Source organism: Drosophila teissieri, chromosome 2R, assembly GCF_016746235.2.
Source record: "Drosophila teissieri strain GT53w chromosome 2R, Prin_Dtei_1.1, whole genome shotgun sequence".
Lineage (NCBI taxonomy): Eukaryota > Metazoa > Arthropoda > Insecta > Diptera > Drosophilidae > Drosophila > Drosophila teissieri.
The window spans coordinates 16,616,118-16,644,111 of NC_053030.1; the positions used below are offsets into that span (position 1 = coordinate 16,616,118).

The window sequence follows — 27,994 nt, forward strand, 5'->3', positions numbered from 1 at the left end:
GCGGCAAAAAGCAGCGCTGACTTTGCCATTCGCACAAAAAGAGCCACAGGTACAACGACGAACGCGGCTGCATTACATTATTATTATTATATTATTTTCCCGCTCCGTGGGCATTACAATTTAAACCGAAAGTTTAGCCCGATCAGCCGTTTTGAATTGAGTCTCTCAAATATCAACGGAGTCCACACTAAACCATCTACAAGATGGATCAAATGCTCAGCCCCAACTTCTCGATTCCGAGCATCGGAACGCCGCTCCACCAGATGGAAGCGGACCAGCAGATAGTGGCCAATCCTGTGTACCATCCTCCGGCTGTTCCGCAGCCGGATTCGTTGATGCCGGCCCCCGGCTCCAGCTCCGTGCAGCACCAGCAACAACAACAGCAGTCGGACGCCAGTGCGGGATCCGGTCTCTTTGGCCACGAACCATCTCTCCCACTGGCCCACAAACAGATGCAGAGCTACCAGCCATCGGCCTCCTATCAGCAGCAGCAGCTACAGAGTCAGGCGCCCGGCGGCGGTGGTAGCACACCGCAGTCTATGATGCAGCCGCAGACGCCGCAGAGCATGATGGCCCACATGATGCCCATGAGTGAGCGGAGTGTGGGCGGTTCGGGAGCCGGAGGTGCCGGCGATGCCCTGAGCAACATCCACCAGACGATGGGCCCTTCGACGCCGATGACACCAGCCACACCAGGTTCTGCTGATCCCGGTATTGTGCCACAACTTCAGAACATCGTTTCCACGGTTAATCTGTGCTGCAAACTGGACCTCAAGAAAATCGCATTGCATGCGAGAAACGCCGAGTACAATCCTAAACGATTTGCGGCTGTGATTATGCGAATCCGAGAGCCCCGGACCACCGCCCTGATCTTCAGCTCCGGCAAGATGGTGTGCACCGGAGCAAAGAGTGAGGACGACTCCAGACTGGCAGCGAGGAAGTATGCGCGCATCATCCAAAAGCTCGGTTTCCCTGTAAGACAGCGCCTTACTTCTGTTCCTTGCAAACAAATATCTAACGCTTTCACCCACGCAGGCAAAGTTCCTTGACTTTAAGATTCAAAACATGGTCGGCTCCTGCGATGTCAAGTTCCCCATTCGCTTGGAAGGCCTGGTGCTGACCCATTGCAACTTCAGCAGCTACGAACCGGAGCTATTTCCCGGCTTGATCTATCGTATGGTGCGGCCCCGTATCGTGCTCCTCATCTTCGTGTCCGGGAAGGTGGTACTCACGGGCGCCAAGGTGCGGCAGGAGATCTACGACGCCTTCGACAAGATATTCCCCATTCTAAAGAAGTTCAAGAAGCAGTCATAAATAGGATAGCGCTTTATTAGTTCTGTACGTGTATGTTTTAAGGTCGGTAGTTCTGGAAGTCTGATCATATGAGCGGGAGCAGCCTGGCGAGCAGCTCCGATCGAGAATAAACCACAAAATAATTTAGCTGTACGGACAGGCTTTTATTTTGTTCCGTTAATTACTTATTCGTAGAAATTTAGACAAGGACTATGAACGCGGATGAGGTTCCTACAGGCACTGGGCCATCAGGCCGCCAACATTGTCGAACTCAATCTTCTCCGTAATGTTCTTCGTCTTGATCTTGTCGTCCTGCATGGCAACGACGACGAGTCCCTGGCCCTGGTGCTTCCAGCCGTTGCGCTTGATCCAGCTCTCCAGCGTCGAGTCCTCGATGCCGCCGAGCAGCTCCTTCAGCAGGTCCTTGCGAATGGTCTGGAATGTGGTGCCCACCACATGAGAGACGAACTTGCGAATGGAATCGTGGAAGCCGGCGATGTGGCGGAACATGCTGCGGTTCACCTCGGCCCGCTGCCAGAAGAGGGTGAAGTCCGCACGCTCCAGGATGTCGGCGAGATCGATGATTGTCTGCACATTCTCGTCCTTCATCTGCTGGGGCAACAGCAGGCACTTGGCCATCACGAAATCCGTGTGCGGCAGGCTGGTCAGCGACTTCAGCAGAATGGTGTAGGTGATATCGAAGTTCAGCATGTGCGGGTTGAATTGGTACAGCTTCAGCACGGCCAGGTTGGCCTCCAGGTCGTAGGTGTTGTTCTTAGCCTGATCCTGCACATAGGCCTCCAGTGTTTTCAGATGATCCGGATTGTAGCTGCGGAAAAAAGCGAGGTTATGTTCCTGCTGCGAACTCTGACGGGGTGTATTTGTCCAGTTCTTACCGCTCGATGCAGCCCAGCATCTCCTGGATGGTCTGGCTCTGTCCGTTTTCCATTTTCACGAGGTGCGACATTTTGTACAGCTAATTTGTGTGAAATTCGCAAGTTGACGTCGTGTTTTTTATTTTAATAAAGAACGACTCGGTGTGACCGCACTGCGAAACACGCATTTGCCGATGCAAACAAACGGAATACGGTCACACTGTGTGGGAATCAGCTAGGGGGATTCCAGTATTCCATTTCATAAATACCGTAAACCGTATAAACTATTTAAATTTAAAAACTAGTTTATTTTAAAGTTTTGAAGTAGTTTACATTTTGTGGATATTAACTTTACTTTAGTTTTAATGGTGCTAAAAGTTTTGATTGGCAACATTGTTAATTCAAATTTGTTAAAATTTTTCATATATTTCTCGTTAAACTAAGCCTGATAAATGAAACGCTCGTTTGAGTGGAAGTTTAATGATTTTAATACATATACAATTATGTATCTCATGTCCAAGGGAAGTTCTGTTCCATTTTGCTTAACCTGGAAGTTCACGTGGAAGTGCATGTGTTTTGCGTAATCTACATGTTTTGTACAAAAGTATGTACACAATGGTATAAAAAGCAACTTAGTTGTATCCGGGTTGGAAGGACTATGTCTTGTCCGCCTCGGCGACGCCGTTTTTACCAGCCTCCGCCAGCTGAGCTTGACGTTGCTCCTCCTCCAGCTCCAAACGCTCCACCTTTTTGATCTTGCTCAGTTTCTCTGCAAGTGGTACATAAACGTAGTGAGTGGTTGCAATTCAAAAAGGTAATGGTTGCTTACTTGCACATCTTAGCATTATGGTGCCCCACCAAATGGACCAGCCCCATCCCACGAAGCAGAAGAGCACGCAGAAGAACTGCGACACGGCCACGATAATGTTGATGATGAAGGATCCGATCCTTGCGCGAGCACTGTCGAACTGCGAGAAACGCGGAATGCCCACGCACAGGCAAAAGAGTCCGGAGAGAAGGGTTCCTGGTTAACGGAATCATAGAGTATAAGCATATAAGGATTATGTGTTATCATAAACCCACCTAGACCTGGGAAAACCACATTGCAGAAGGCACAGAACCAGGCCAGATACAGCGGCAGTACGGGTATAGCTCCCTTCATCTTGGATGAGTACTCCACCAGGTCCACGTGCAGCTTCTTTCGCGTGTCCTGTTTTGAACAAAAGGAAGATCAAATCTCGTTTGATTACACGACTAAAGGTGTACTTGCCTCACTGGGTGGCGGCGCCCGGATGCTCTGCCTCCGAGCGTTGGACTCGCGGCGCTTCCTTTTGCGGCAGCACAGCAACATCAGCCAAAATCGCTTGCAGCATCCCCTGCAAGTAGTCGAATTAGTACAATTACACTATTAAGTGGTCCCCAGACTAGACTGACTCCTTAACTTGGCCATTCCCTGCGTCTGTGGCCGCTGACATGGCTGCCTCCGAAGCGCCCTCCAGCACCGAGGACTCGGTGGGCTTGATGCCCAGCTCGGGGTCCTGATCCCGCCAGGACACGGTGCTGCCCTTTTTGTTGGGTCGACTGCCCCGACGACATGGTATGCAAAAGCAGCACTGCTTCATCTCCGTCTCGTCGCCCGTGGTGGGATCCACCCTGTTCACCGAGCGACAGCAGAACACCTTGCTCAGACAGAGGCCGCATTTGCCTCGTGTCCTTGGTCCCGTGCTCATGTTGGCCTCCTGCTTCGTCCGCTTGGACACTGCCTCCTCAACTGCTTCGTGCTCCTCCTCGGTGGCGGGTTTCTTGCGACAGCTGCGGCAGCAGCTGGACTTAAGCCAATCCGATACCTTCTTGCGCTTCGGCTTGGTCTCGTCAATCACTTGGACATTGGTGACCGTGGTGGCACTGCTGTTGCCGCTCCACAGGACGGGCTGATCCTCGGCGGATTCGTTACGCTCGCGGCGCCGGCAGCAACGGGAGCAGCGGGATCGACGGCAGGGCATGAACAGCTTGGAGCAGCATCCGCACAGGCCACCCCTTTTGGCATTATCCTTGTTCTCAAGGAACTCCTGGCTGCTGCTCCTGGATGAAAGGGAAAGCGGTAACATAGTTAAGTTACAGTATTAATGAAATATGAAAATATCTTAAGGAATGCAAGAATATCTTTGTGTTTGAGGTTACATTAAAATAAAGTGGTTTACTTCTACAACAAGCTGGTTTCTTGAGTAAAGTAATTGAATCTTAGTTTCTAAAAGGACTTTAAATTTGAACTGTTGATAAAGCTTTATGTCTTTAAAACACTAAACACATTTAAGAGTTCCTCAATTTCTTTAAATTGAAAGACGTAACGCCCAGTCCGATTATGAGTTGGTGTAAAGTAATTTGCCCACCCATTGTCCTTGGCCATCAGGCGAGCGGATATAAGCTTTTATGGCTTCGGCTATTGGCCAAGTGCCAGGCGGCGGAAGTGCTGTATGATTGGAAAGTTCAAGTTTGTGGGATAGTCCTGAATCACTTCCGCACTTCGCTGGCGTGAAATATAATCACCTTCGGAAGTGGATTACCATTAGCGTGGGCCTACGGATGGCGCACGTGGGGTTTATCGAGTATCTCAAAGTTATGAATAATGCAGTTGCAGCAGTTAGTAGCGTGTAATGCTAAATCTGTGGCTTTTGAACTTTCATCTGGGCATAATGAAGTTTCGTTTTTGGGGTCGATTTTCAGTATGCCAGCACCAGCAAAAAATGTGTCACGAGAGTTTTGCTTGGCGGACGCTTACACAATTTCTATATGGGTTCATGTCCGGGTCCTCAAGAAAGTGTTCACGTGTATATAATATATGTATGTATATATTGTATATATTCCTGAACAAGAACGCCTGTAATTCCGTTGTGCACGAGCCAACGACCAAACGCAATTTGGAGGTCGGCAATTTATTTGACCCGCTCCGGTCGGAATTCAAACAAAACTGCGAGACAGTCGAAATGAATGGAGTAAGTTTTCCGCACATTCTTGGTCGCAGTTGTGTGGCCCAAATGCCGCCAGAAGGTCAGTGCGTTTATTTACCCGCCTGGCAGATGACTACCAGCGATAAGTTCTAATTGGATCTCGTCGTGGCTAATTACCTAAAGAAGTACTTGTCGCCATCGATGAACGGATCCTGGGCCAGATCCACCGTGTATATGACCGCGTTATTCGGCGTACCGTTCAGCATTTCGATATCGCGTATGGTATCTGAATGGTTATTTCGTATTAATTGCTGGCGAAATCATCGACTGGCGAGGACTTTTCCAACTTTCCGCACGGGAATTTCCCAGGCGAGTGAGTGCTGCGGTTGTCGCGATTGTCCGGCCCGAACTGATTTGTTATTGCGGCAAGAAACTTAAGCCGTGTTGCGAAAATACTTTTCTCCTGTTTTCCGCGCACGCTATACCGTACAGTGGTGCTTGGCCACGAGTGGACCATCGTCCAACGTGGCATTTGGCTTCGATCCGGGGAAATCCCCACTGTAAGTGGTGGTCGGCCACGGGGCTTTCTTGTGTGGGTCTCGCATGGCTGGAAAACAATGCAGTGAAGGACATCGTTACCTTCGCCGACTGCGACGGCGATTGGGAGGACTTCGCGACCTGCCGACGAACGGATTTCCTTAAAGGCGGTCCCCTTCGGCGGGGTTTGGGTGCCTGGGGCAAGGGTCTTGGCCAACCCACTCCACCGCCGCCGGCTTCCCCCCTTTGAGATTTATTGACGCACTTATGAGTGGCTTGACGGACCTGTGCCAGCGTCTAGGGCACGGAACCTAGTACTCCTGCCCACCACGGCGGGCACTGTAAAGTTTTATGTATCATAGTTGTTGGCCCGAACCCCTCCCCTCCGGGGCTTCCTGTATGTAAATTGGCTGGCCAGGCGCTGTAAGCCTTGGCTGGTGCTTTATGTGGTGACCCTAGGGCCGAGGCAAAATGTTGGTAGTAGCTAGTCAGCTAGTCAGCCAACATTCGAGGCGAAACATTCAAGTTCTAGCTGACTAGAAACGCTCAGATTCGATGGCGCTTTGACTGATGAATATTCATAATGGTCAAGCGAACATGGGGAATTTAGTAATTTTGGTTTGTTGTGCGGGTTCGTTGGTGACAAAGATGGAGCGATACACAATCTCAAGGGTTCCACAAAGGTATACAAAGTATTGCTAATAAAAAGGGATCTTAAAGGTCGTTGCTGGACATTGGAAGTTTAAAGCTTTTAGGGGACACATGCTCATAGTATGAGTGATACAATATTCATACGATATCTGATGTTCAATACATCAGTATTCATCAGTTTTCACTTATAACTATCTTGAGAAAGTATCTAATGGGTTTTAATTAAGGGGGGCCATAAAGTGCGATATCATAACTAATAAAGTCAGAATCTAATGGTTACTCACTTTGCCAGACCTCCGCTTCCCGCTGTGGATCCTCCCTGTCCGTCCGGCGATCGCCGCTTGGCGTCCACTTTGAAGTCGGCTCCGCTCTCGGACGTGGGCATTACATTACCACCCAGCTCAGATTCGGAAGCGTCCAGCGCCGCTGGAAGATCAGAGCTCTCGCACTCCACCTCGGGCACGCTGGCTATTCGCTCGGCGGCGCTTTCATTGGGATGCACAACCGAGACGGAGGCTTCGATGGGTTGGGTGGGTGGAAATGGTGACTTGGGCAGCTCCCCCGAACTCTGAGGAGCAATGCTGCCGTCGGCTGTGCCCGTTCGGGAGGCGGATTCACCAGGTCTGGCCATCGTGGTACCCGAACTGGGCGTTGGCGAGGGATCGGCGGCCAGGTCATTCTCCAGACTTTTCAGATCGGTGAGATTTTCGGTGATGGTCTTATGGATTTCATCGGTGGCCTCGGTGACGGTTTTCTGTATATTCTCCAGAGTTTTCTGCGACTTTTCCAGAATAGCAGCGGCATCATTGGACATGGGTTGCGAGCTGGCTCCTACTGCTTCTGAAAAGTAAAGATGCCTGTTAGTCATTTTGATCCTTGGAAGTAATTGCCAAAACCCACCATCTTTTTCTGTTGCATGTTCCTGAACGGTGGCCACCTTTCGGTTTTGAGGAGAGTCCGATCGCATCTTGGTGCTCTTGTTGCTTAGCAGGCTCATCCTGGAACTCATTCGCACCAGTTTCGACATGTTGGCGCCCCCAGCTCCTTTGCCTCCTGGCGTTGAGGGTACTGTGACCTCACTGGTCACCGCGGGAACCGCTTCCACCGCCTGCAGAACTGCATTGCCCACCTGGGCAGCCAAAGGGGGAATTCCTCCTGCGGGGTCGGATCCATTTGCTCCTTTGTCTAACGTGATTCCATGGGTTTTTGTGGTGACTGGCTTTTTGGGCTCCGTTGTTGTTCCGCCAGGTGGTTTAGTTTTTGTGACTTGGGATTTGCTGGACTTCACGGAAGACTCGGTTTCTTTGCCATTGTTTTTGGCAGCCACAGTCTTCCCAGTCTCCTTTCCCTTCTCCACTTTTGCATCCTTGGTGGAAGTCCCCTTGGTGACTGTTTTTTTTGCATTTGTGGTTGGTCTACCACCTACGGGAGTTTTGCTTGCATTCTTCGCTGGTGGTTTTATCGAGGATTCCGTCTTGGTCTTTGGTTTGGCACTTGCAGGGATCTTGGGCTTCGCTTTGGGGCTTCCTCTGCTGGTTGCCCCTTTTCCAACTTTGCTGCTCTTGGGCGTAGTGCCCATGACTTTGGTCTTCTCCGGCGATTTCGATCTCTTCTTGGACGAGGACGGCGGGGACTTGGACGCAACTTTAGTCGATCTGGTGGGAATACGGGAGCGGGAGTTCCGTCGCGATAGAATCTCTGGTGGCTCGGGCTTACCCCGACTAGAAACTCTTCTGCTTTGGCCAAAGGCATCGGGACTGATTGATTTCCGGCGACCCATCATAGCACTGGCTGGACTCAGGGAGATGGACTTCCGGCGACTGGGTGTTGTGGCACGCATACTCCTGTTCCTGGCCATGGTAGCGGGTGAAATGCTGGACGACCGCAGCGACGAGGAGTTGATGCTCAGTCGCGAGTTCGCACGTGAGTTTCCCCGAGAGTTGGACACATCCAAGCGGGAACTGGACCTCTCTGCACGAGAACTGGACCTCTCCGCACGAGAACCAGATCTTTCGGCGCGTGAGCTGGATCTCTCCAGGCGAGAGTTGGACCGATCCATACGGGAACTAATCTGATCCAATCGGGAACCAGGCCTGGAAGGTGGTCCCCTGGATGCGGACCTCGAGTCCCCAGGTCTTCCACTCTCTCTCGAGGACGTTCTGCTGGGATGCATGGATCTGGAAGGAGATCGACTGCCGGCATTCATGGTTCTGGTAGGAGACCGCGTTATGCTCGCCCGCGAGCTTCGTCCAGAGGCAGTGATTCCGAAGTCCTTGGGTGGCGAACTGGAGCGTGAGTCTGGACTTTTGCGAACGGGTATGCGGGACACCGAGTCCCGCCGCGTGGAGACCTCGGATGGGGTATCCGCCGCATCGCCCATCAGCGAGGATCTGTGCGTGGGACTCTGTGCCGAACTGCTGTCCTTATTGGGAGTTCCAATGATGGGCGACAGTGTGCTTGGCTTGGCGATCTTGCCGTGCCTGCTTAGCGGCTTGGGTTCCTGATCCCTCTGATAGATAGACTGCCTCCGCTGTCCAAAGCTTGGAATCCTGTTGGGTATCCGGTTCGGACTAAGAGCCTGTACAGATTTCCGGCGCATCCGGGACAGTGTGTGAGCTGCTGGCAGTGTGGAGAGCGTGGGTCGGCGGAAACTGAAATCCGAGGTGGTGGCGGTAACGCTGCTCAGGTTGGAACTCCTGCGATCCGAGACCGTTTGCGTGGAGCTGCGACGCTCCGGTGAAGTGGAGCTGGAGCGACGTCTTGCCTGGTTGGGAGTCCCATCAAAGGAGGGCCGGCTCAGGTCATCCAAACTGCACCAGTTGGAACGCGGCGGGCTGCGGGCGAGCGACTCCTCCTTGTTAATGATCTTCAGCAGACCACGTTGCCTTCGCGTGGGATTCAGATTTGGCTTCAGTGGTCGCGGCAGTGCGCCGGGCGGAAAGACAGCGGTCTCCGGCCTGCTCAGATCCATGGTGGATGCGTAGTGCAGGCGGGGAATGGCGCTGCGATGCGGATCGGTTATCATGGGCAGCGTTTCCATGCTCTTGATCTTTTGGCCATAGGGCAAGCTGCGGATGGTATCCCTGCCGATGGATCCCCTTCTTATTTGGGCTCGTGGCGTGAAGGTGTCGATGGAGGAGGTCAGCGAGTCCCGCTGCTGCAGAATGCCCTTCTGCGGAATGGCCAGTTTGCTGCGACTATGGCGTCCACTCATATTGAACTGCACCGAAGGTCGTGGCGAGTCATCCGTGGTCTGGTGGACGAGGTGACTGCTGTAACCCAGCGAGGAGGGCAGCTCTGGCAGTCGTGGCTCTGAGCCAAAGATCGATCTCCGGCGAGGACTGATCTGTGGCCTGCCGGCCGGCGATGAGGTAGTCGTCGATGTCGACTGGATGGAGGCGTGCCTCCCTCTGGTGGGAGCTTGTTGTGGAGGCCGAGGAGCAGAAGGAGCCGCCTGTCCCGTGGAAAGAATGGTGAAAGCAGTCTTCTTGTGTGGACGAGGTTGTTCCACTCTAGAGGGAATGGAAATTCTTAAATATTTCTATAATCTTCATTGGGATAAGCTCACCTATAATCTCCGCCCATAGCTATGGAATCCCTGATGATGACTGGTGACATTTCCCGCTTTAAGCTATGTTCAGGCTCCACACTCCGGTTGTCATCCTGCTCCGACAGGTCAGTCCTGTGGAAAGGAGGCGGGTCTGCCGGTGGAGGTGGCATTCTATAGTCCTCCAGCGACTGCCTTTGACTACCTCTCTCCAGACCCAACTGTTCTTCCAGATATTGCTTCGGTGAGAGTACAACGTCCCTGCTGACTGGCCTACTTTCGTTGGGCGCCACTCGCTCCTCTCCGCCGCTGCTCGAGCTGTTCATGTCCTGAATCATGGTGGCCAGCGGGGAGAGAGGTCCTTCATCCTGCTTCATGGACATAATCATCTTGGAGCTGGGCCGCAATCGAGGGATACGTGTGAACTCTGGAAAGTGCTGTGGCGCCGGACGGAACCAGTCCCTACCCGAATAGGTGTCACTGAGTAATCTAAAAGGGATTACGAAGGATTAGTTTGGATTAGAGATTAGGGTAATGGAATACCCACCCCCTGTGATCGTCCGTCGTGATGCTGGACACACTCAACTTGGCGGGCGCTTGGCTAGGAGTCCTTGCCGGCTCATCTTCCTCATCATCGAATGACATCCTCTGACCGACAATGGTGTACTCCTCGACCTCGTTCTCCAGATCGTACACGTCCGGCTTGTTCAGAATGTCATCGGGAGCCAGGAGCCGATAGTTTGGTGAGCCCAGTTGCTCTGAACTGGAGCCACCGCTCGAGTTGGGCAGGATCTGGATGTCGGGTGGCTGGAGGTACGGAAGCAGGGATCCTCGCGGCGTCCTTGTGTACGGCACACTCGGGAAGATGCGCTCCCTGGCCGCCGGAAGCAGTGCGTTCAGCGCCATGGCGGCCACCAGAGCATCCTCCTCGGAGCTGGGCAGTTCCACAGACCCATTGCGTAACGTCTCAAAGGCTGCTGTTCCGAAGTAATCATCCGGCTGGAGGGGCGGTGGAACCGGATCCCCAAAGAGGCTACTGTACGGCTGAGCATCCGACTCCGAGGGCTGGCGCACAAAGCTCTGATTGGAGGCGAACGTGGAGGGTGCCATCGATTGGGCGGAGAGAATGGAGCGGGTGGTGTGGGTGCGATAGCTATAATCAACCGGGATGATGGCCGGTACCGAGTACCGGGACTCGCCACCTGTGGATCTGGGTCGTGGTATTGGGTTCGTATTTGGACCTAGGTTCAGATTCGGTGTCGCATTCGGATTCGGGATCGGTGGCGGTGGCGACTGTGCGGCTGATGCGGATGGCATGGGCATCGGGGATGGGGATGGCGATGATGATGAGTACGAGAGGGTCTGCTGCATGGCTTGACATGGGTGCTAACCGATCTCCGGCCCTCATGCATTCACTATGATTTCCTCCTATCCATTGTTGTTGCGCTCTTTTCCGAAATTCAGTCGTTGTTGCAGCAGGTGGAATGCGATTTCCACGCAGGACACTTCGCGTTCGTCCTTCGGCTCAGTTTAAGTGCCACAAAACCAATGACGCCAGGAGCTGTTTATTCGAAGCAACAGAATGTATTTAAAAATCACTCACAACACCCATGTGCACACATCTTTCGATTCCACAGACAGTCGACCAGCGAGACCTTCCGGCCCTTGCAATGTCAGAGAGACGTACACGCGACGCCTTCACCGCCGGAGAACGAGGAACGGAACGAGGAGTAGGGAGCACGGAGCTTGGAGCTCGGAGAAAGCAGTCCCAAAGCCGGAGACCGAAGACCAAAAACCGGAGAACGAGACTGAAGGACTGACTACCGGTTTCATTGCCAATTCGCAGTGATGGAAAAGGTACTGGCTCTGTTTACCTATGCAGATTTTCAAGATTACCCATATAATCTTTATATAAAGTGATTATTTTTTAATCTCCCATTTTCATGGAAAGTCAAATAGATGGAATAAAGTAATTAAAACTCATCCGAAAGTTTTATTAAAAAAAATGTAATTAGGTACAACTGCCCAATCACCTCCGCTTCCATCACTGGTTGTGGCAAAAATAGTAGAGTAATTATTATTGCACGGCTTTATTTTCTAATGCCATTTCACTCCCATATACATATACTCACTCCCATATATGCAACTATAAATAGCTGCGTGTGAGGCGCTGATAAACCCGCCCCAAACCAAACGATTTGGAATCGGAATCGTTATGGTACGCCATGCACCTGCTATATAGCTGCGAATCCGAATCGGAATCGGAGTCCAAACAACCAAACGCTTGTCTTGGCGCTAACGAGAGCATAACTTGATGAGGAGGCCTTAAATGGCTGAGGTGGATGGGATGGAATGGGATGGGATTTGCTTTCGGGCGGATGGCTTGGGCTTGGCTGGCTGCACCGGGGTTGCATGTTGCAAATTGCCGCATTAGTGACTGCACTTGAAGTCGAACGACCTGGCAGATGTGGAAGCCAGCGGCCTGAGACTTTGCTATCACCAGATGTAAGCGATGGTTTAATTGGAGCTGTGCAGCTGGGTACGCAGATATTTCAGCGAAATGACGTAGCCCATGGAGGTTTTGGAGGTGGTGGCGGACCAAAAGGTGTGAATGAATGGCCTTTGTTCGCATTGATTTTCCTCTGCCTAATATTTAACCTACATTTTATGGCCCGCCGCCTCGAATTTCGGTGACACACTTTGGGCCAAAGGAAGTGACTTGGCCGGCACGTTTTTTCTTTCTTTCTTTTTTCTTCTTGTTGTGGCCATGACGCGTTTTTGGGGGAGTTGGCCGGCTCCCAGGCGGCCTTAGCTTCCTATTTGCGAATTGGTTTTTTAACCGCTTGTCGCGTTACACGCAGTTTTCATGCATCTCATTAACGCTCGGTCACACTTGAATAACGTCTGTGAATACCTGCCACGTCCACACTGACGCGTTTATTTTGGCTCTGGAGCGCATTATATAATTTACATTTGGGTTTAAAGTTTAGTCTAATTCCGAAATAGATTGTATTTGCCGACAAGCCGCAACAACTAATGGAAACGCGACGAAACGTGGCCGCTGCCTAACTTAAACTGATGGCCGACCAGCGGTAAGTGAGCAAAAAGGAGGTCTTCTAGAGAAATATTGCCTACACTTCAAATCCAAAACAGCACACAATGCCCCACCGCCACACACACTCACTCACACACACACACACACACACACACACACACTTGGTGCCACAACAGTTTGCACACGCAGACCCGCTGAGATATCGAGACTGGGCGAGAACTGAAAAGCCGAAAAGAAAAGCGACCGGGGGCGCCAATTCGCCGCGACTTTTCCGAGAGTTTTCTGCGAGTTTTCCGCATTTCGCCGCTTCGCAAAGCGGCTGCATTAGCCGTTTGCATGTTGTGTTGTGTTCATCTGTGCGGCGTGTGCTTCTTTCTTTCAGCTCTTTCTGCCTCTTAGACAACTTTTGATTGCCTTCCCCCTTTCCCCCTCTGCAGGCTGTGACACCTGTTGGTATGTCTGTGGCACGCGATGTTCGAACACTTTTGTATTTCCACACCGGAGCGCCTGCCACGGAGGAGCCCAGCCCGCTAGTTGCTCATACTTTTCGGGATGCCTCACAACTTGAATGCCACTTATGTATACTCGTATCTATTGAATGCACGCATGTATTTTGCAATGAAGCACTTTCGCTCATTTCACTTTAATGCCGCTACAAGACATTTAACTGATTGAACGTAATGATAGGTATTAATAACAACTTTCTTTTATAGTTCACACTACGCCAATTGATTGAAATTAATTGAAATTTAAATCACCTTTATATGCTGTTTATGCTTTTCACCCGCTTTGTGAAATGAAAGGTTTTTAAAGAATGTTCTAAAACACACAAGTTATGCGACGCCCAAAAATTAGGATCACTTAATCACTCCGTGAAAGGTGTCTCTCGCTATAAATATTGCAAAAGGCTTCGGCAAAAGGACGCTTTTCCTGCACTCGACTGAGTGAAAGACCCTCGCCGAGTACACTGCACTTTCCTTGGCTTTGGAATAGGGTCAAAACCGCAACAAATTCCGCGTTGCCTTGTGCGGCGGCTAGGAGTCAACAACACTTGGCCCGCAGCTACGTACTCCTTGGCCATCCGGGCACTGTTGCAACTTGCAACATCAAGACAACAACGGCAATGGCAGCAATAACGCCTAAAGACAGGTATGTGTGCAAACACAGACCACCCAAACCAAAACCAAACCACCAGAGCCCTCGAAACCAGAAGAGGGGGACTTTTAAGTGGCAGTGCCGGAGAAATCCTTGGCTAATGTCGTGTTAGCCCCCCAAACACCGCCCCCTTTGGGGGTCCAACTCGCACCACAAGTCCAGCAAAAAGTGGAGTCACACGGAGTCACAAGTCGGGGAATTCCTAAAGACATCTACGAGTTAATTGTTTTGGGCTTTTTCACTACACAACGGCGTTTGAACGAAGTGCGAAATGTTTGCGATATATCCGATTTACGATTTCTTTCCGATTTTAGACACACTTCTAAGTTGTTTAATTTAACTTTTAATACAGTTACTTGTAGAGTTTTTATTTAAAAAAAAAGAAACTTAGAGCGTTTGAAATGAAAAACTGAATACCCAAAAAATTCAACGCGCATTTGCATCGATCCGATGCACTGCACTCGCCGTTCGTAGAAAAACTAATCCGCCGTGGGCAAATACCTTCTTATACATCGTCCTGCGCCGTGTAGCTCCACGGCAACTGACCAGTCGGGTTTTGGGTGAAGAAACCAAGAAACCAAGAAACGAAGAAAGCCGAAGTCCACGGCTTGGCCATACGGTGGCCACACGGGTATACGTGGGTCAGTAAACCTACTTCCGGTTGACATAAATACGCCTTGGACATGAAAACTTGGCACTGGCGGCGCGCCGCAAGTTGTTTTTATTGTTTCCAACCTCTTTTTCCTCGCCATGACTCAAGACAGGTGGACAGCGTGGAGCGTAGAGTCCACAAATGCAGGTGTGCAGATCTGATTCCCCCAATTTTGGGCGGGCTTCGATTAGACCAGCCGAAGTTCTTCAGGGGAATCACTTGATTCGTCTAGATCCAAGAGAGCTCACCAATCTAGATCTCCACCTGGGCTTGGCTCATCATAATTCGGCAGTATAGCTGACCCTAATCTGGTGTGGCAAGCCCACGGATGAAAATGCATATAATTCAAAACTGCACCTTTGCTCAGTGGGAGCGGTTGGGTAATTGTATTCGGTTGCAATAAGATTTTCCCACGCGATATGTGGCTCATCTGCTCGCCAGCTTTGTCCTTTTCCCATATAATTTGGTATCCTTGGGAGAGAGGGGGGTAGAGACTACATCATGGTTTGACCCACATCGGGCACAAATTAATATCAATTGTGGCTGGCAGATTGCGTGTGCGAATAAACGAAAGGCTGGAGGAGAACAGCTGGACGAAAGGGGATTGAAAGGCATTCAATTGTAATTGGCTGTGACCGAGGATTACACAATGACTAAGCGCTGCTGCTCCCTGGCGAAATTAAGTCATAATTATTATGATGTGTATAGGCTTATAAATACCCAAACACGGTAATAAAGGTCACATTTTGTAGGGCAAAGTCTGGGATCCTGCGGTCCCGATACTCTGACCTCTTTACCGGGCCTTTACTAATAATGTAATTGTAATGAATGTATTAGTGGGAAACTCCAAACGATTGCAGTCTTTAAGTGGGGAGAGCTTTACCAGTTGGAAATTAAGACGTTTAGGAAGAAAGTATAATATTTATAAACAACTTAGAGATACCAGACATAGGCTTCTACTTTCCTTCTCCATATTTATTTATTCAATTTGCATGATGCTCCGAACTTCCTCGCTTGCATTATCCATGAACTTCCTCACCAGTTTCAAATTATTCTTGGCTAGCGACATCAACTGACTTTGCCTCTAGGATGGGCATGTATGACTTTCGGTCGCCAAGAGGCGGTTTTTCTATGGTCTCTATATATGCAAACATATTAAATAATAGTTAACCTGCTTTAGTACACCAAACTCGGAGATAAACTGATTTAATAGCACTCTACCCCGTTAATCGTATGTTAATTATACAGCACACATATATGCCAATTATCTGCTAAAATGTAGCAATTTACTGTCCATATTTAAATTAGTCTACATTGCGTCAGCTTAAAATCCAGCATGGTCTTTATTTTGCAAAAAATTGTTATTGTGATTTCTTAGACCTAGAGTACATATTAATGTATCAATAATTTAAAAGCGCATTCACATAGATCCTAATCATATATTGTCATAGTCTTCGTCTAATTCGAAAACGGTTTCAGTGGGGGTCGCTGATGCCGCGGTGGCCTTTGGAATGATGGGAGCGCTGCTCTTTCCAGCCATTTGGTTCACATTGTTGTTATCCCCCGGCGTGGCCGCTGGGAAACCAATAGAGGTGGGGGGCACACGACTGCCAGCTGCTCCAGCGGCCACGATATTCGTCAGATCGATATTGATCACCGGAGCAGCTATGTCGAAGTTGAAAGCCCCAGATCCGGCGCCCGATCCTGACCCAGAATCAGAGGCGTCCGGTGTGCACAGGTTCGCCGTTGGCATCTGCATCTGTACGTGGCTGTAGTCGATCTTGACGATGGGCTTGCTGAGTTCGTAGTTGCAGATCGGGGCAGGTATGGCAGTGTCGAGCTGCACCGACTGTTTCTTGAGGTGATTGGGCGGCCTGCCACGAGGCGTGTAGGCCGGCGTGGACTCGGAACGGGCCAGCTTGGCGGGCAGGGTGGTGCTGGTGGTGGGAGTTGGATGTGTGGAGTGCTGCGACTGAAGCTGCCGCTTGGTGGCGGCTCCTCCGCCTGATCCGGCTCCGTTGTTCAGACTCATGGAGCGCATGTAGGCAGCTGTTCCGTTCGCCTGCGAGCGCATTGACGTCGATGGCAGGCTAAGATCATATGGCGTGTCTGAATCTGGGTACTGATCCTCTGGCGAGCTGCGCAACACATCGTCCTCGTTGTAGGCGGCCTCCTCGGCCACACTGATGTCGGGTATGTTGCGAACCAGCTCCTTGAGGAAGTCAAAGCGCCTCTCGGACACGATGCACTGCCTCATGTGCGATGGCGATAGCGTCTTGGCGTTGCGCGCATTCGTGATGCGCAGCGTCTTGGTCAGCAGCGATTCCACGAAGAGCTCCAGCGTGCGTGAGATGATAACGGGCACCGCCTGGGCCACCTTCCCGATTTCCTCGTCGCTCTGCATGATCTTCTTGATGCGCCCCTGCATGGAGTATATAGTATTGGTTTGGAAACATTATAATCTCGCACCGGGTTGCTTCTTCTTCTACTTTATTTTTTGAGCCTTTGATTATGCGAGGCGTGTATGTACATATGTATGTACACATGCACGAAAACTGATAACCCATCTTCGGCGTTCATGGCCGCCAAATAGCGGTGGGTTTCCTGCCGCCAGATGGGGGTTTCCACTTACCGCCGGAAAGCGTGCGTTGTATTTTTTCTTTTTCGAAGGCATTTTCCAATTTGTGAAGTAATCGTCAAGAGTCCTAGCGAAATAAAACAAATGTGTGTGTGTTTTTCACACAAGAACAGTTCCTTGGTGCCCAACTGTCGGCGTCGATGGGTGAATGGCAGTTGCTCTCGCAGCAGGCGGGGTATTCACAGGGAATCTGCAGGTAATAAAAATTGAATTTTAAAAGAGTAAAAAGTTTCTCTAAATCAGAAGTGATGTTAATTCTTTTTGTTGTTATTTATGCAATAGTTATTTATTTTGCTTTTATATATTAAGTTTTCAGACCCACTGCACAGCTGACCGTCGCGCAATCTGGCAGCCTTGTTTGTGCACTGTGAATGGCTAGAACCGCCAAGAGGAAGAAGCAGCACACTTGTCAAGTATTTTTCACATATTGGAAGAGCGATTTAAAATCGTAGGAATTTAGGGCAGGATTACATGTCTGACACGCGCAAGGATCCCTGCAAAGTCAACGCCTGCCGCATACAAGCCTGTCTGACCAGTAAGCACCGCCGGTGACTTCATTTCCATGGTTATGTAAGCTGACTTGCACTCGATTACAGAGAATCACTACCAGGAGGACAAGTGCTTGGATGTCCTGGAGGCAATGCGCCAGTGCTGTCTAAAGTGGCATAAGGAATCGCTTTGCTGCAGTGGAATCGATCTGGAGAAGAACTACCTACCAGACGCATCCAAGCAAAAGAACCCGACCGGCAAGTCGTAAGTTCTAGCCAGATTTACTATTCCATATACACTGTTACCAACTTATTTGGCAGGAACAAATAATGTCCACACCGCAGTACAGGCCTCCGAAGGAAATTCAAGATTTGCTAGACAAAAAGGAGCAAGAACAGGCAAATCAGCGCAGGCGCACCGCTGTGCTTCCCAAACGCTCGTGGATTCAGCGGAACCCACGCCTGTTCCAGATCTCCTTCCTCACCGGCTCACTGCTGATCTTTTTCTCCAAGCCCCTGTACGACTGCTTTATTGCCGATCCGCTGCCGCCGCCGGAGGTCAAAGTGCCGCCTCACAAGCGCTGAGCTGAGGCATGGAATCGGTGCGCAAAGCCAACCAAAGGATCCGCAACTATCCAATTCTGCTGAGCAAGTGCGCGGACAAAGCCACTGCGTATGCGATTTGCGTGTCGCGGGATCTAAACGTGCAGCACAAAATCTGCGACACCGAGTTCAAAGAGTTCCTTAGCTGCATCCGTAAGACCGCTTTGGAAATGAAGACCAAGCTCTAGACAAACGTAAACAATAAAAACAATGACTCAAACAAAGGCTGCGTCCACTGGATGGCAGCGACTGGGTCGCCGCATCCTTTACACTAGTTTTCGGACCCATCTCTTAATATCCGCCCTGCTGCGAATAGCTTTAATCTGCTACGGACAAATACACGATAGTCAGTCCGCCGTACCCTACACGGATATAGACTACAAGGTGGTGACGGATGGAGCCCGTCAAGTTCTGGCTGGGGACACGCCCTTTGCCAGGCACACTTATCGATATAGCCCAATCATGGCATATTTGCAGACCTTGAACATACTTCTTCATCCGGCGTGGGGTAAGCTACTGTATGCCACATTCGATCTGCTCATCGCCACACTTATTTACCGCCTGGTGCACATGGAAATCAAGAGTCAGTACCAGAAGACCGTACAACACCTGCTCAGCAAGTTCAACAGGCCACGGGAGTCGGACCAATCGCTGGATGCCCTAGATGAGCGAAGTCATCCCGAAAACTTGGCTCGCGCCTCTGCTTGCTTTTGGCTTTACAATCCACTGACAGCTGTTATATCCACCCGTGGGAGCGGCGACTGCTTCTCGAGCTTCTTCGTGATACTAACTATATACCTGCTGTTAAAATCGGAGCACAACGTCGGTAGGAGTTACTGGCTTATATTCGGAGCGGGCTTGGCTCACGGACTAGTGATTCATCTACGTCTGTATCCGTTACTGTTCAGTTTGGCCTACTATTTATCGCTATCAACGCGGCTGACGCAAACTCCACTCGACTTCCTGTGCCAAATCCTGCGACCCAACAAGCAACAATTGTGCCTGATAAGTGGAACATTGATTAGCCTAGTGGCCTTCACTTGGACCTTCTACTCCATGTATGGTTGGGAATACATATACGAAGCGTACCTGTACCACTTTGTACGCAAGGACCCGCGACACAACTTCTCGCTGCAGTTCCTTCTACAGTACCTGGGCAGTGCGTCGAGTGTGGCGGAACCTTCTGCGATCCTGAAGACTCTAGTGCTGGCCCCGCAGTTCCTGCTCATCCTCTACTTAAGCCTGAGCTTCGGCCAGTTCCGCCAGACGCTGCCATTCTGCATCTTTGCCGTGGCCTTTGTCATCGTCACCTACAACTCGGTGGTTACCTCTCAGTACTTCATTTGGTACTTGGCCATTCTTCCGCTCTGTTTGAACAACTTCAAGATGCTGTCGTGGAGAAGGTGCTTCAGTCTCCTATTCCTTTGGCTGTTTGCCCAGGCTCTGTGGTTGCTGCCGGCCTATTTGCTGGAGTTCCACACATGGAACACCTTCTACTGGATTGGACTGCAAGGAGCCGTGTTTTTCGCCACCAACGGATACATTTTGGAGCAGCTTTTGAGTCACTACGGGTTCACTCAATTTAAGATAAGCTACAGAAAGTTACTGTAATCAAACAATCCGCCATACTTAAAGTGTGGAAGTAAGCGATTTAATATTAAAAAAGAACAAGATATCACAATTGGTACTGGTGGCAACTTAAACTAGAAAGATGTTGATTAGCTCTTCGTTGAGTTCAGAAACTTGATGTAATTAAATAGTCGTTCATGCTCCTCGATACGCATAGCATAAACTCGTTGAGAAATACTTGAGGTATCAGTGCATCCGATCATGTCAGTCTCAAAAACGTTTCCCAGCTTGTTCCACTGCACATCAGTGAACTTCTTTTGAACTCGGCGGTACAATGCCCGTGCACAGACCGTTTCCACGGATATGTTATTGGTATATTTGAACTCCTTGCGATTCTCGTACAGTTTCCTGGTGTGGTCGTAGTTCCTTCCCAGTTCCTTTCCAGTCGTTATGAACATGTGATAGACGCGCTTTCGACTCTCCGGCTTATCGAGGCACAGGAAGCAAAGGTACTGCGTGCCGTCGTCTGGATTTATTTTCGGTGGAGCCGCAGGTGGAACATCGGTCTTCAGTAGAATCCTGCTCAGTATCGTCGGAAATGTGTGCGGATTCACTTTAGGTTCTTCCAAAACAACCGGCGTCTTCTTTTTCCCCCTAGTGCGAGGTGTAGTCCATGCTGACGTTCCGCTTCCGGATATCTTGAGCACAGGCTCCTTTGATGAATCACTTGTGTTTGCAGATACGGATGCACTACTTTCGTGGGCTTCAGCTTCCATGTTTATAATTTTGTGAATTTTGTAAGGTGTCCCTTTTGATGTATATGCCAATACTGAATTGTGATGGCCAAAAGCCACTCGTTAAATATGTGGATTGTTTTGTAAAGTATCGAAATACATGGGTATTTCACAACACAAAAGTTCACAAACAAAGCACAGAATTAGTGGTGAGCTTGATAGAAATTGAGTTCCAGAGAATGGCACTCATATGTTTTTTGATTAGAGTGGACCTTCTGATGTATACAGTTTTATTTCACATCTCTCAGATTTTTCCATGCGGTTACTGAAACTTAAATAAACCGATAGATGGATTGTTGAAATATCAAAAGCTTGAGCATTCGCCACCTTTATTCTTTGTAAACTGTATATAATTGTAAATACTAAATAACTAAATATCGATAGAATTAATTGAATAGATTTAAGAATGAACGATAGTATCATCGATATATCGAATGTAGATAAGTGATCGAGGAGCAAGAAGAAAGGACTTTGGATCGAGAAGTTGAAGGAGAAACATCGTTAATAAAGAATATATAAAATTGTTACAAAAACCAGGTGTGGGGTATATCCCAAAACAGTTATAATAAAGCAAGACTACGATGGAATATAGTGTTATTCTAAAAAAATCAAAAACTGAGTTAATTGACATTTTAAAAGCAAACGAAGTTTATTTTGGCGAAGACGCGACTTTAGTTCAACTGCGCAACGCCGTTAAGAGTGTAATGGCTGAGAATAAAAATAAAACCATAGCGTCAAACCTAGTGAAAACCATAGAGGCAGATGAAGAACCAACTAATGTGACGATTCCTAAAAGTGTAATTAAGACGATTGGCGGTGGCAACGAGAATGTGCACGAGGATTCTGATGAAATTAAAATTTACGAGAAGTCAATAACTGTAACCGGTGACAGTGGCAGCATGCACAGGGAAGAAAGAGACAACCATAGTGTAGCGCCAAGCGGCAGCGTGGATGATGAAATACCTGGAAAAGATGATGAAATAACTACGAGAAATGAGGCAATAAGAAAGAATGAAATGCTAAACGAGAAAAAGCATGATTTATCAAGAGAGGCTGAATATGTACAGTTAGAGATGCAGCATTTAAACAACTTGGAAAACTTGTACCTAGCTCGTATGCGTGTTGCTGAACTGGAAGCAGATTTTAAGTTAATGGAAGGAGGAGCAAGAACCGTGAGAAATGACGTCATTGGGATGAAAGACATAGAAGCCTTGATTAATTGTTTTTCGGGAGATGATGGCTACCCGATACGGCGTTGGATAAATGACTTTGAGCATATAATGAACACGTATGACGTACCAGATCAACGCCGTTGGATATTTGCTAGGCGTATGTTAAGCGGATCAGCAAAAGCTCAAATGATCAATGTGAACCCTTTAACATGGAATACCCTATGCAAGGAGCTGCTGGCGATTTTTGAACAAAAAGTGACAGCGTGGGACGTGATTAAACAGCTTGAAGCGAAACAAAAATTTCCTGATGAAAGTACATTGCACTATTACATCGCTATGTGTGGCATTTCGAAGCAAGCAACGCTAGCGGATTCTGATGTAATTCGTGCAATTGTGAGTGGGCTCCAAGACAAAACAGGAGCTGCCACTTCTTTAGCCTTTTGTGAATCGTTGGATGAATTGCGCAAGAAGATAACTATATATGATAAAGTAAAGATATCTGATCAACGGGTGGCTGCTGCAAACGTGGATAGTTCGAGTAATGTAAAAATGATTAAATCAACAAACCTTCAGCAACGACCTACAGCTGTGCGTTGTTACAATTGCCGAAAATTGGGGCATATAATGAGCGAGTGCAGACGCCCAAAGAGACCTGAAGGTGCCTGCTTCAACTGCTACAGCCAGGATCACAAATACCAGGACTGCCCGAGGAAGAGGGGCGTCACTACCGTAGCAGCCATGCAAGATGGGGAACTGTCGGACACTGATGACCTGGCAGCGGTTCAATCGGTTAAGTTATGATTTCTTTATGGTGAAGAGAGGTGTATTACTGTTTTAAGTTTATTTGACACAGGAAGTCCAGTAAGCTTTATTCAAAAATCTTTAGTTCCAAATAATGTTAAATTAAAATCTCAAAGAAGTAAATACCATGGAATAGGTGGACAACAAATATTAATTTTTGCAAAAATTGAATGCAGTGTATATTTTCATAAAAAAGCTTATAAAGTTAGTTTATTAGTTGTAGAAGACACATTATTACCATTACCTACCTTACTAGGGCGAGATTCACTTAAAATAATGGAAGTCCAATTAGTACATAAGAAACAGATAAATGCGGAATATAATTTTTCAAATAAAAATATTAATAACGACAGTAATAACAAGTTTTCTGCATCTCTTTTCACCAGTAAATATATAACCCATTACAATAAGAAAACTAATATAAATAATTCTAGTTGTTTAAGTAAAAATAAGTTGAATAACCAAAAACTAAATAATCAAAAGGATATAAATAGTTACCAACAAAGTAATCAATTAGAAATAGAACAATTTTTTAGTAACTATGCAGGATATATTGAAGAAGAGTTAAAGGAACTAATTAGTGTAGGAAACGGATTCGGAAAAGATTATGAAGAAAAATGTAGTGAAATAGTAAAAACTCATTATTTAAGTAAAAATTTAGATTATAAAAAAGCTCCTATATATCAGATGACTATTAGAGTTACAGATACTACACCCTTTCATTGTTCACCTAGGCGTTTGTCATACTATGAAAAAGAGAAAGTAGGTGAAATAATTGATGATCTTCTTAAGAAAAATGTTATTAGAAAAAGTAAATCTCCTTATGCATCTCCCATAGTTTTGATTAAAAAGAAATCTGGTGAACTTAGAATGTGCGTAGATTATAGAGGACTTAATAAGCGAATAGTTAAAGATAATTTCCCATTACCGTTAATTGAAGATTGCTTAGAGTACTTAGAAGGCAAGATATATTTTTCAATAATGGATTTTAAGAGTGGCTTCCACCAAATAGGCGTAGATTCACAGAGTGTACCGTTTACCTCATTTGTAACACCCCATGGGCAATATGAATATTTAAGAATGCCATTTGGCTTAAAAAATGGATCAGCTATTTTTCAAAGATTTATTACAGAAGTATTAGTGGACTTTATTCAAAACAAGCAAATAGTAGTGTATATGGATGATATAGTGATAGCTACCAAAACTGTAAAGGAACATTTAGAAATCCTAAAGAAATTATTAGATCGTATTAGTGAGAACAACCTAGAGATTAACCTAAAAAAATGTGAATTTTTAAAACCTGAATGTGAGTTCCTTGGCTATAAAATCAACCGTAGTGGAATTACACCTAGTGAAGCACACCTAGATGCTTTAAAAAATTTCCCTATACCGCAAAATTTAAACACCCTTCATTCGTGCTTAGGATTTTTCTCATATTTTAGGCGTTTTGTATTATCCTTTGCAAAAATTGCAAAACCTTTAACGGATTTATTAAAACAAGGAGGCCCATTTCCACTTAATGAAGAACAACTAGGAGCTTTTAAATCGTTGAAAACCGTATTATCGAATCCTCCAGTATTGGCTATCTTTAACCCTAATCGTGAGACTGAACTTCATACAGATGCTAGCTCGCATGGCTTTGGAGCCGTCCTTATGCAGAGACAAGATGATGGCAAGATGCATCCAGTATCGTTTTATTCAGGTAAAACTAATGCAGCTGAGTCTAGGTATCATAGTTTTGAATTGGAAACCCTAGCGATTATTAATGCATTACGTCGATTTAGAGTTTATTTAGAGCATAGGCATTTTAAAATAGTGACAGATTGTAATTCTTTAGTGCAGACACTGAGTAGGAAAGCCATAAACCCTAAGATAGCGAGATGGTCATTGGAATTGGAGAATTATGATTATTCTATAGTTCATAGACCTGGTGTTAATATGCCTCATGTTGATGCGTTGAGTAGACAAGTTCAAGTATTAGATGCACTTAGAGAAAATAGTGATAACGCCATAGAGTCCCTAGCGAAACCCCTGATGAGTAGTGAACATAGTGATAATACCGTAGAGTCCATAGCTAAATCCATAGGGAATAATAGGAACTTAGAGAGTAGAGTAGGAAATAGGAGATACATGCCGCATTGTGAAAGTAGAGATGAGACTCAGTCAAATATATCAGAAGACCATAATTTTAGCATAGAGGATAGTAAAGACAGCTGGGGTGGTGTCCCAAATGAATTGGAGTTTAGAGAAAAATCCATAGTAGAGTCGATTAAAGTAGTGGGGGTAGTAGGAGCAACACCTAGGGATATTGACCTTATATTGCAAACTGAACAAATGCGTGACCCTGAAATAATTAAGATAAGAACAGCCGTGGAGGAAGGTAGTTGCACTTCATTTGAATTAGTAGATGGCGTGATTTATAAAAAGAATAGTGACGAATCCTTATGTCTGTATGCTCCGAGTTGCATGGAAGAACAAATAATTAGGTTATCACATGAAAAATTAGGCCACCTAGCTGCTGAAAAATGTGTAAAGGATTTAAAGAGAAACTATTGGTTCCCAGCTATGAGTAGTAAAGTAGGAAATTTTATAAGAAATTGTTTACCGTGTATATTGCATTCAGTACCGAAAACCATTCATAATCGTACACTCCATAGCATTCCAAAGCCGTGTATACCTTTCCATACTATTCACATAGATCATTTAGGACCGTTACCAAGCATACATTCAAAAAGAAAACACCTCCTTGTTGTCATAGATTCATTTACGAAATTTGTTAAGCTATTTCCAGTAAATAGCACTAGTACTCGTGAAGCAAAAGATTCACTTAGTAGGTATTTTGACTTCTATAGCCGTCCAAAACGAATTATTTCTGACAGGGGATCTTGTTTTACCTCCCTAGAGTTTTCGACCTTTCTTCAAGAACGTGAAATAGAGCATATCAAGGTGGCTACAGGCGCACCTCAAGCCAATGGGCAAGTAGAGAGAGTGAACAGAATCTTAACACCTATGTTAGGTAAATTATCAGAGCCAATAGAGCAGGCGGATTGGTATAAGTTATTAAATAAAGTTGAGTTTGCCATTAATAATTCCATTCATAGTAGTACTCAAGAATCACCTAGTATTCTATTATTTGGTGTTAGTCAAAAAGGCCCTATAGTTGATGAATTATCAGAATACATTGAGGACAAGTTTAATTTAGAGCAAAAAGACTTAGATAGTATCCGTTTAAAGGCTAATAGGAATATACAGCACTCACAATATAAGAATGAGCAATATTATGCAAAGAAACATAAAGCCCCTCTGGAATATAAAGTCGGAGATTTTGTAGCTATACGAAATATTGATACAACACCTGGAGTTAATAAGAAATTCGCACCCAAGTATCGCGGCCCTTATAAAGTAAATAGAGTATTTGAAAATGACCGTTATGAAATTGTTGATGTAGATGATTGTCAATTAACCCAATTACCATTTAAGAGTATATTAGAACCAGCGAGATTGAAACATTGGAAAACCGTTGTAAACCATACTATAGCATTACTATTGTAGATCGAGGTCGATCATAAGCCAGGTTGGCCGAATGTAAACTGTATATAATTGTAAATACTAAATAACTAAATATCGATAGAATTAATTGAATAGATTTAAGAATGAACGATAGTATCATCGATATATCGAATGTAGATAAGTGATCGAGGAGCAAGAAGAAAGGACTTTGGATCGAGAAGTTGAAGGAGAAACATCGTTAATAAAGAATATATAAAATTGTTACATCTTTATATTTACCTTAGAATGGTAATGAATAACAAATATTTTCTAATTAGTGTGAGTCTTGGGTTGTTTATTTTCTCTTTGTTTATTGCTGATGAATCTCCGTTCTCACTTCCTGTACTTAAAACTAACTAGAATGTGTTACGATTGACTTAATAACTACATAAATGTTTATTTTACTTTTTATTAGAATTTTCTCTTAGATACGACAAATATTGGTAGATATCATTGCACTCTTCCTGTAAGCAGTCAGAAACGATACCCTGTATGTGACACATTGAATTCTTTTTGTACTGAATCACATTATCGTTAACCCAGTGTTCTTTGTTGATTTTCTTTTTCACCCGGAAGACCATGTCCTTGGGTAGAAATGAACACCCACTTATGATTACTCCAGTTGCGCATCTACCAGGAAAGAACTCGTAGTACTGCTTGCCATTTCTCATTATCTCAGTGGCTTCAAATCGTTCGATGGAATTTTTATCCAGCTCCTTGGGTTTTTCGCCGTTGAGCAGTAATTTTCGCATGTGGTTCTCAAACTCGAATTCAAAATATGCCTTTGGGTTGCTTGTTTTCGGAAATTTGTAATATAATTCTTCGGTGTCACTTCCAATATTTAAAACGTTGCTTGTGGACGTCATTTTAGGTTCTGAAAGATACTTAGTAAGTGGAATACCTCAGCATGAAACTCTTTCAGCTCACCTGGTTTAGTCTTATTGTTGTCCGTTTGCGTTGGGAGCAGTTCTTTTATTTATTTTCTAATGCAATCATTTCGCGGGAAAGTTCCCTTAAAAGCTCTGAATTAGTGATGGTTCTTGTTTTGTTTATAAAGAAAGGGTGAATGGCAAATGATATATGTATGTTGTAAAGTTCACCTCCTCTTGGAATTTTCATTTAGATAGCACAAATACGAGTAAATATCTGAGGTTTCCTCGGCCAAAGCGTTGAATGTAGTTTCGATTATAAAGCTTCTTGAATCCTTTGGATACTTAGCCACATTATCAGATATCCAGTGCTCCTTGCTGATTACATTCTTTAGTCGGCGTAGAATACCTTTGGGCTCAAAAGTGCGACCGCTACACATCCAACCATTTATCTTATCGTCCGGACCGAACTCGTAGTAGTATCCGTTTTTCTTAATTTCCTTGGCCGAAAATGATCCGACTGATTGTTCATTATAAACATTTGTCAATGGTTTAGCGCCATTAAGTAGAATTTTCTGCAAGTACTTTTCTAAATCCGCCTCAGAAAACTGTTTAGGAATTTTTGGATTCGCTGGTTCTTTTAAAACTTCAGTGCTCTCAGTTCCAATGGCCAAAACATTCGAGTTTTTACTCATATTTGTTTAAATTTTTACTTGCGATTGACTAATGTGATTAAATTATAATGAAGTACGATTTCGTTGTGGGAGACGTTTTTATTTATTTACTTATGAAATTAGT

General features: G+C 46.4%; 11 protein-coding genes across 14 annotated transcripts; 5 read left to right on the top strand and 6 right to left on the bottom strand.

Annotated features, from left to right (window-relative positions):
* The first annotated feature begins 37 nt into the window (after window positions 1-37).
* Window positions 38-1,446, top strand: LOC122612436 (TATA-box-binding protein). Its single transcript, XM_043786056.1, has 2 exons — window positions 38-974; window positions 1,036-1,446. Exons 1-2 carry the CDS (start codon window positions 204-206, stop codon window positions 1,312-1,314), a joined length of 1,050 nt encoding a protein of 349 aa, XP_043641991.1. The 5' UTR covers window positions 38-203; the 3' UTR covers window positions 1,315-1,446.
* LOC122612437 (eukaryotic translation initiation factor 3 subunit K) lies at window positions 1,437-2,349 on the bottom strand. The gene is made up of 2 exons (XM_043786057.1): window positions 2,190-2,349; window positions 1,437-2,122 (listed from the first exon to the last, which is right to left on the bottom strand). Exons 1-2 carry the CDS (start codon window positions 2,258-2,260, stop codon window positions 1,525-1,527), a joined length of 669 nt encoding a protein of 222 aa, XP_043641992.1. The 5' UTR covers window positions 2,261-2,349; the 3' UTR covers window positions 1,437-1,524.
* Window positions 2,350-2,683: 334 nt separating this feature from the next.
* Window positions 2,684-14,512, bottom strand: LOC122612695 (protein stum). 4 transcript variants are annotated; one of them, XM_043786472.1, is made up of 10 exons: window positions 14,479-14,512; window positions 10,399-11,412; window positions 9,873-10,340; window positions 7,205-9,816; window positions 6,589-7,141; window positions 3,603-4,250; window positions 3,439-3,544; window positions 3,252-3,378; window positions 2,998-3,192; window positions 2,684-2,937 (listed from the first exon to the last, which is right to left on the bottom strand). In XM_043786472.1, exons 2-10 carry the CDS (start codon window positions 11,220-11,222, stop codon window positions 2,825-2,827), a joined length of 5,646 nt encoding a protein of 1,881 aa, XP_043642407.1. In that variant the 5' UTR covers window positions 11,223-11,412; window positions 14,479-14,512; the 3' UTR covers window positions 2,684-2,824. The 4 variants fall into 4 exon arrangements, with proteins under 4 accessions (XP_043642407.1, XP_043642405.1, XP_043642406.1 ...); XM_043786470.1 differs by having other exon boundaries at window positions 6,589-7,144; XM_043786471.1 differs by lacking the exon at window positions 14,479-14,512 and having other exon boundaries at window positions 6,589-7,144; window positions 10,399-11,718.
* A 1,520-nt stretch (window positions 14,513-16,032) lies between these two features.
* LOC122613733 (dr1-associated corepressor) lies at window positions 16,033-17,506 on the bottom strand. Its single transcript, XM_043788067.1, has 2 exons — window positions 17,346-17,506; window positions 16,033-17,135 (listed from the first exon to the last, which is right to left on the bottom strand). Exons 1-2 carry the CDS (start codon window positions 17,385-17,387, stop codon window positions 16,149-16,151), a joined length of 1,029 nt encoding a protein of 342 aa, XP_043644002.1. The 5' UTR covers window positions 17,388-17,506; the 3' UTR covers window positions 16,033-16,148.
* Window positions 17,507-17,597: 91 nt separating this feature from the next.
* On the top strand, window positions 17,598-18,302 carry LOC122613736 (cx9C motif-containing protein 4). The gene is made up of 3 exons (XM_043788070.1): window positions 17,598-17,886; window positions 17,948-18,104; window positions 18,161-18,302. The coding sequence occupies exons 1-3, from the start codon at window positions 17,823-17,825 to the stop codon at window positions 18,168-18,170; spliced, it is 231 nt and encodes a 76-aa protein (XP_043644005.1). The 5' UTR covers window positions 17,598-17,822; the 3' UTR covers window positions 18,171-18,302.
* Window positions 18,170-18,424, top strand: LOC122613735. The gene has a single exon (XM_043788069.1). It carries the CDS (start codon window positions 18,170-18,172, stop codon window positions 18,422-18,424), a length of 255 nt encoding a protein of 84 aa, XP_043644004.1.
* An 8-nt stretch (window positions 18,425-18,432) lies between these two features.
* LOC122613737 lies at window positions 18,433-18,662 on the top strand. Its single transcript, XM_043788071.1, has one exon. The coding sequence runs from the start codon at window positions 18,433-18,435 to the stop codon at window positions 18,628-18,630; it is 198 nt and encodes a 65-aa protein (XP_043644006.1). The 3' UTR covers window positions 18,631-18,662.
* Window positions 18,653-20,123, top strand: LOC122613732 (GPI mannosyltransferase 1). The gene has a single exon (XM_043788065.1). It carries the CDS (start codon window positions 18,653-18,655, stop codon window positions 20,051-20,053), a length of 1,401 nt encoding a protein of 466 aa, XP_043644000.1. The 3' UTR covers window positions 20,054-20,123.
* Window positions 20,072-20,978, bottom strand: LOC122613734. Its single transcript, XM_043788068.1, has one exon. The coding sequence runs from the start codon at window positions 20,785-20,787 to the stop codon at window positions 20,161-20,163; it is 627 nt and encodes a 208-aa protein (XP_043644003.1). The 5' UTR covers window positions 20,788-20,978; the 3' UTR covers window positions 20,072-20,160.
* Window positions 20,979-26,646: 5,668 nt separating this feature from the next.
* LOC122613146 lies at window positions 26,647-27,396 on the bottom strand. Its single transcript, XM_043787176.1, has 2 exons — window positions 27,255-27,396; window positions 26,647-27,201 (listed from the first exon to the last, which is right to left on the bottom strand). The coding sequence occupies exon 2, from the start codon at window positions 27,191-27,193 to the stop codon at window positions 26,729-26,731; it is 465 nt and encodes a 154-aa protein (XP_043643111.1). The 5' UTR covers window positions 27,194-27,201; window positions 27,255-27,396; the 3' UTR covers window positions 26,647-26,728.
* Window positions 27,274-27,891, bottom strand: LOC122613145. The gene has a single exon (XM_043787175.1). The coding sequence runs from the start codon at window positions 27,889-27,891 to the stop codon at window positions 27,424-27,426; it is 468 nt and encodes a 155-aa protein (XP_043643110.1). The 3' UTR covers window positions 27,274-27,423.
* Between the last annotated feature and the right edge of the window lie 103 nt (window positions 27,892-27,994).

Coding starts and splice junctions, on each gene's coding strand:
- LOC122612437 (XM_043786057.1), bottom strand. CDS start 2,260: ATGTCGCACCTCGTGAAAATGGAAAACGGACAGAGCCAGACCATCCAG. Junction 2,123..2,189: donor ATGCTGGGCTGCATCGAGCG/GTAAGAACTGGA, acceptor TTTTTTCCGCAG/CTACAATCCGGATCATCTGA.
- LOC122613145 (XM_043787175.1), bottom strand. CDS start 27,891: ATGAGTAAAAACTCGAATGTTTTGGCCATTGGAACTGAGAGCACTGAA.
- LOC122613735 (XM_043788069.1), top strand. CDS start 18,170: ATGTCCACACCGCAGTACAGGCCTCCGAAGGAAATTCAAGATTTGCTA.
- LOC122613146 (XM_043787176.1), bottom strand. CDS start 27,193: ATGACGTCCACAAGCAACGTTTTAAATATTGGAAGTGACACCGAAGAA.
- LOC122613736 (XM_043788070.1), top strand. CDS start 17,823: ATGTCTGACACGCGCAAGGATCCCTGCAAAGTCAACGCCTGCCGCATA. Junction 17,887..17,947: donor CATACAAGCCTGTCTGACCA/GTAAGCACCGCC, acceptor ACTCGATTACAG/AGAATCACTACCAGGAGGAC.
- LOC122613734 (XM_043788068.1), bottom strand. CDS start 20,787: ATGGAAGCTGAAGCCCACGAAAGTAGTGCATCCGTATCTGCAAACACA.
- LOC122612436 (XM_043786056.1), top strand. CDS start 204: ATGGATCAAATGCTCAGCCCCAACTTCTCGATTCCGAGCATCGGAACG. Junction 975..1,035: donor TCCAAAAGCTCGGTTTCCCT/GTAAGACAGCGC, acceptor TCACCCACGCAG/GCAAAGTTCCTTGACTTTAA.
- LOC122613737 (XM_043788071.1), top strand. CDS start 18,433: ATGGAATCGGTGCGCAAAGCCAACCAAAGGATCCGCAACTATCCAATT.
- LOC122613732 (XM_043788065.1), top strand. CDS start 18,653: ATGACTCAAACAAAGGCTGCGTCCACTGGATGGCAGCGACTGGGTCGC.
- LOC122612695 (XM_043786470.1), bottom strand. CDS start 11,222: ATGCAGCAGACCCTCTCGTACTCATCATCATCGCCATCCCCATCCCCG. Junction 4,251..6,588: donor GGAAGCGGAGGTCTGGCAAA/GTGAGTAACCAT, acceptor CCTTTCATCCAG/GAGCAGCAGCCAGGAGTTCC. Junction 3,193..3,251: donor TGTGGTTTTCCCAGGTCTAG/GTGGGTTTATGA, acceptor TCCGTTAACCAG/GAACCCTTCTCTCCGGACTC.
- LOC122613733 (XM_043788067.1), bottom strand. CDS start 17,387: ATGCCTTCGAAAAAGAAAAAATACAACGCACGCTTTCCGGCG. Junction 17,136..17,345: donor ACAACGCACGCTTTCCGGCG/GTAAGTGGAAAC, acceptor TACTCCATGCAG/GGGCGCATCAAGAAGATCAT.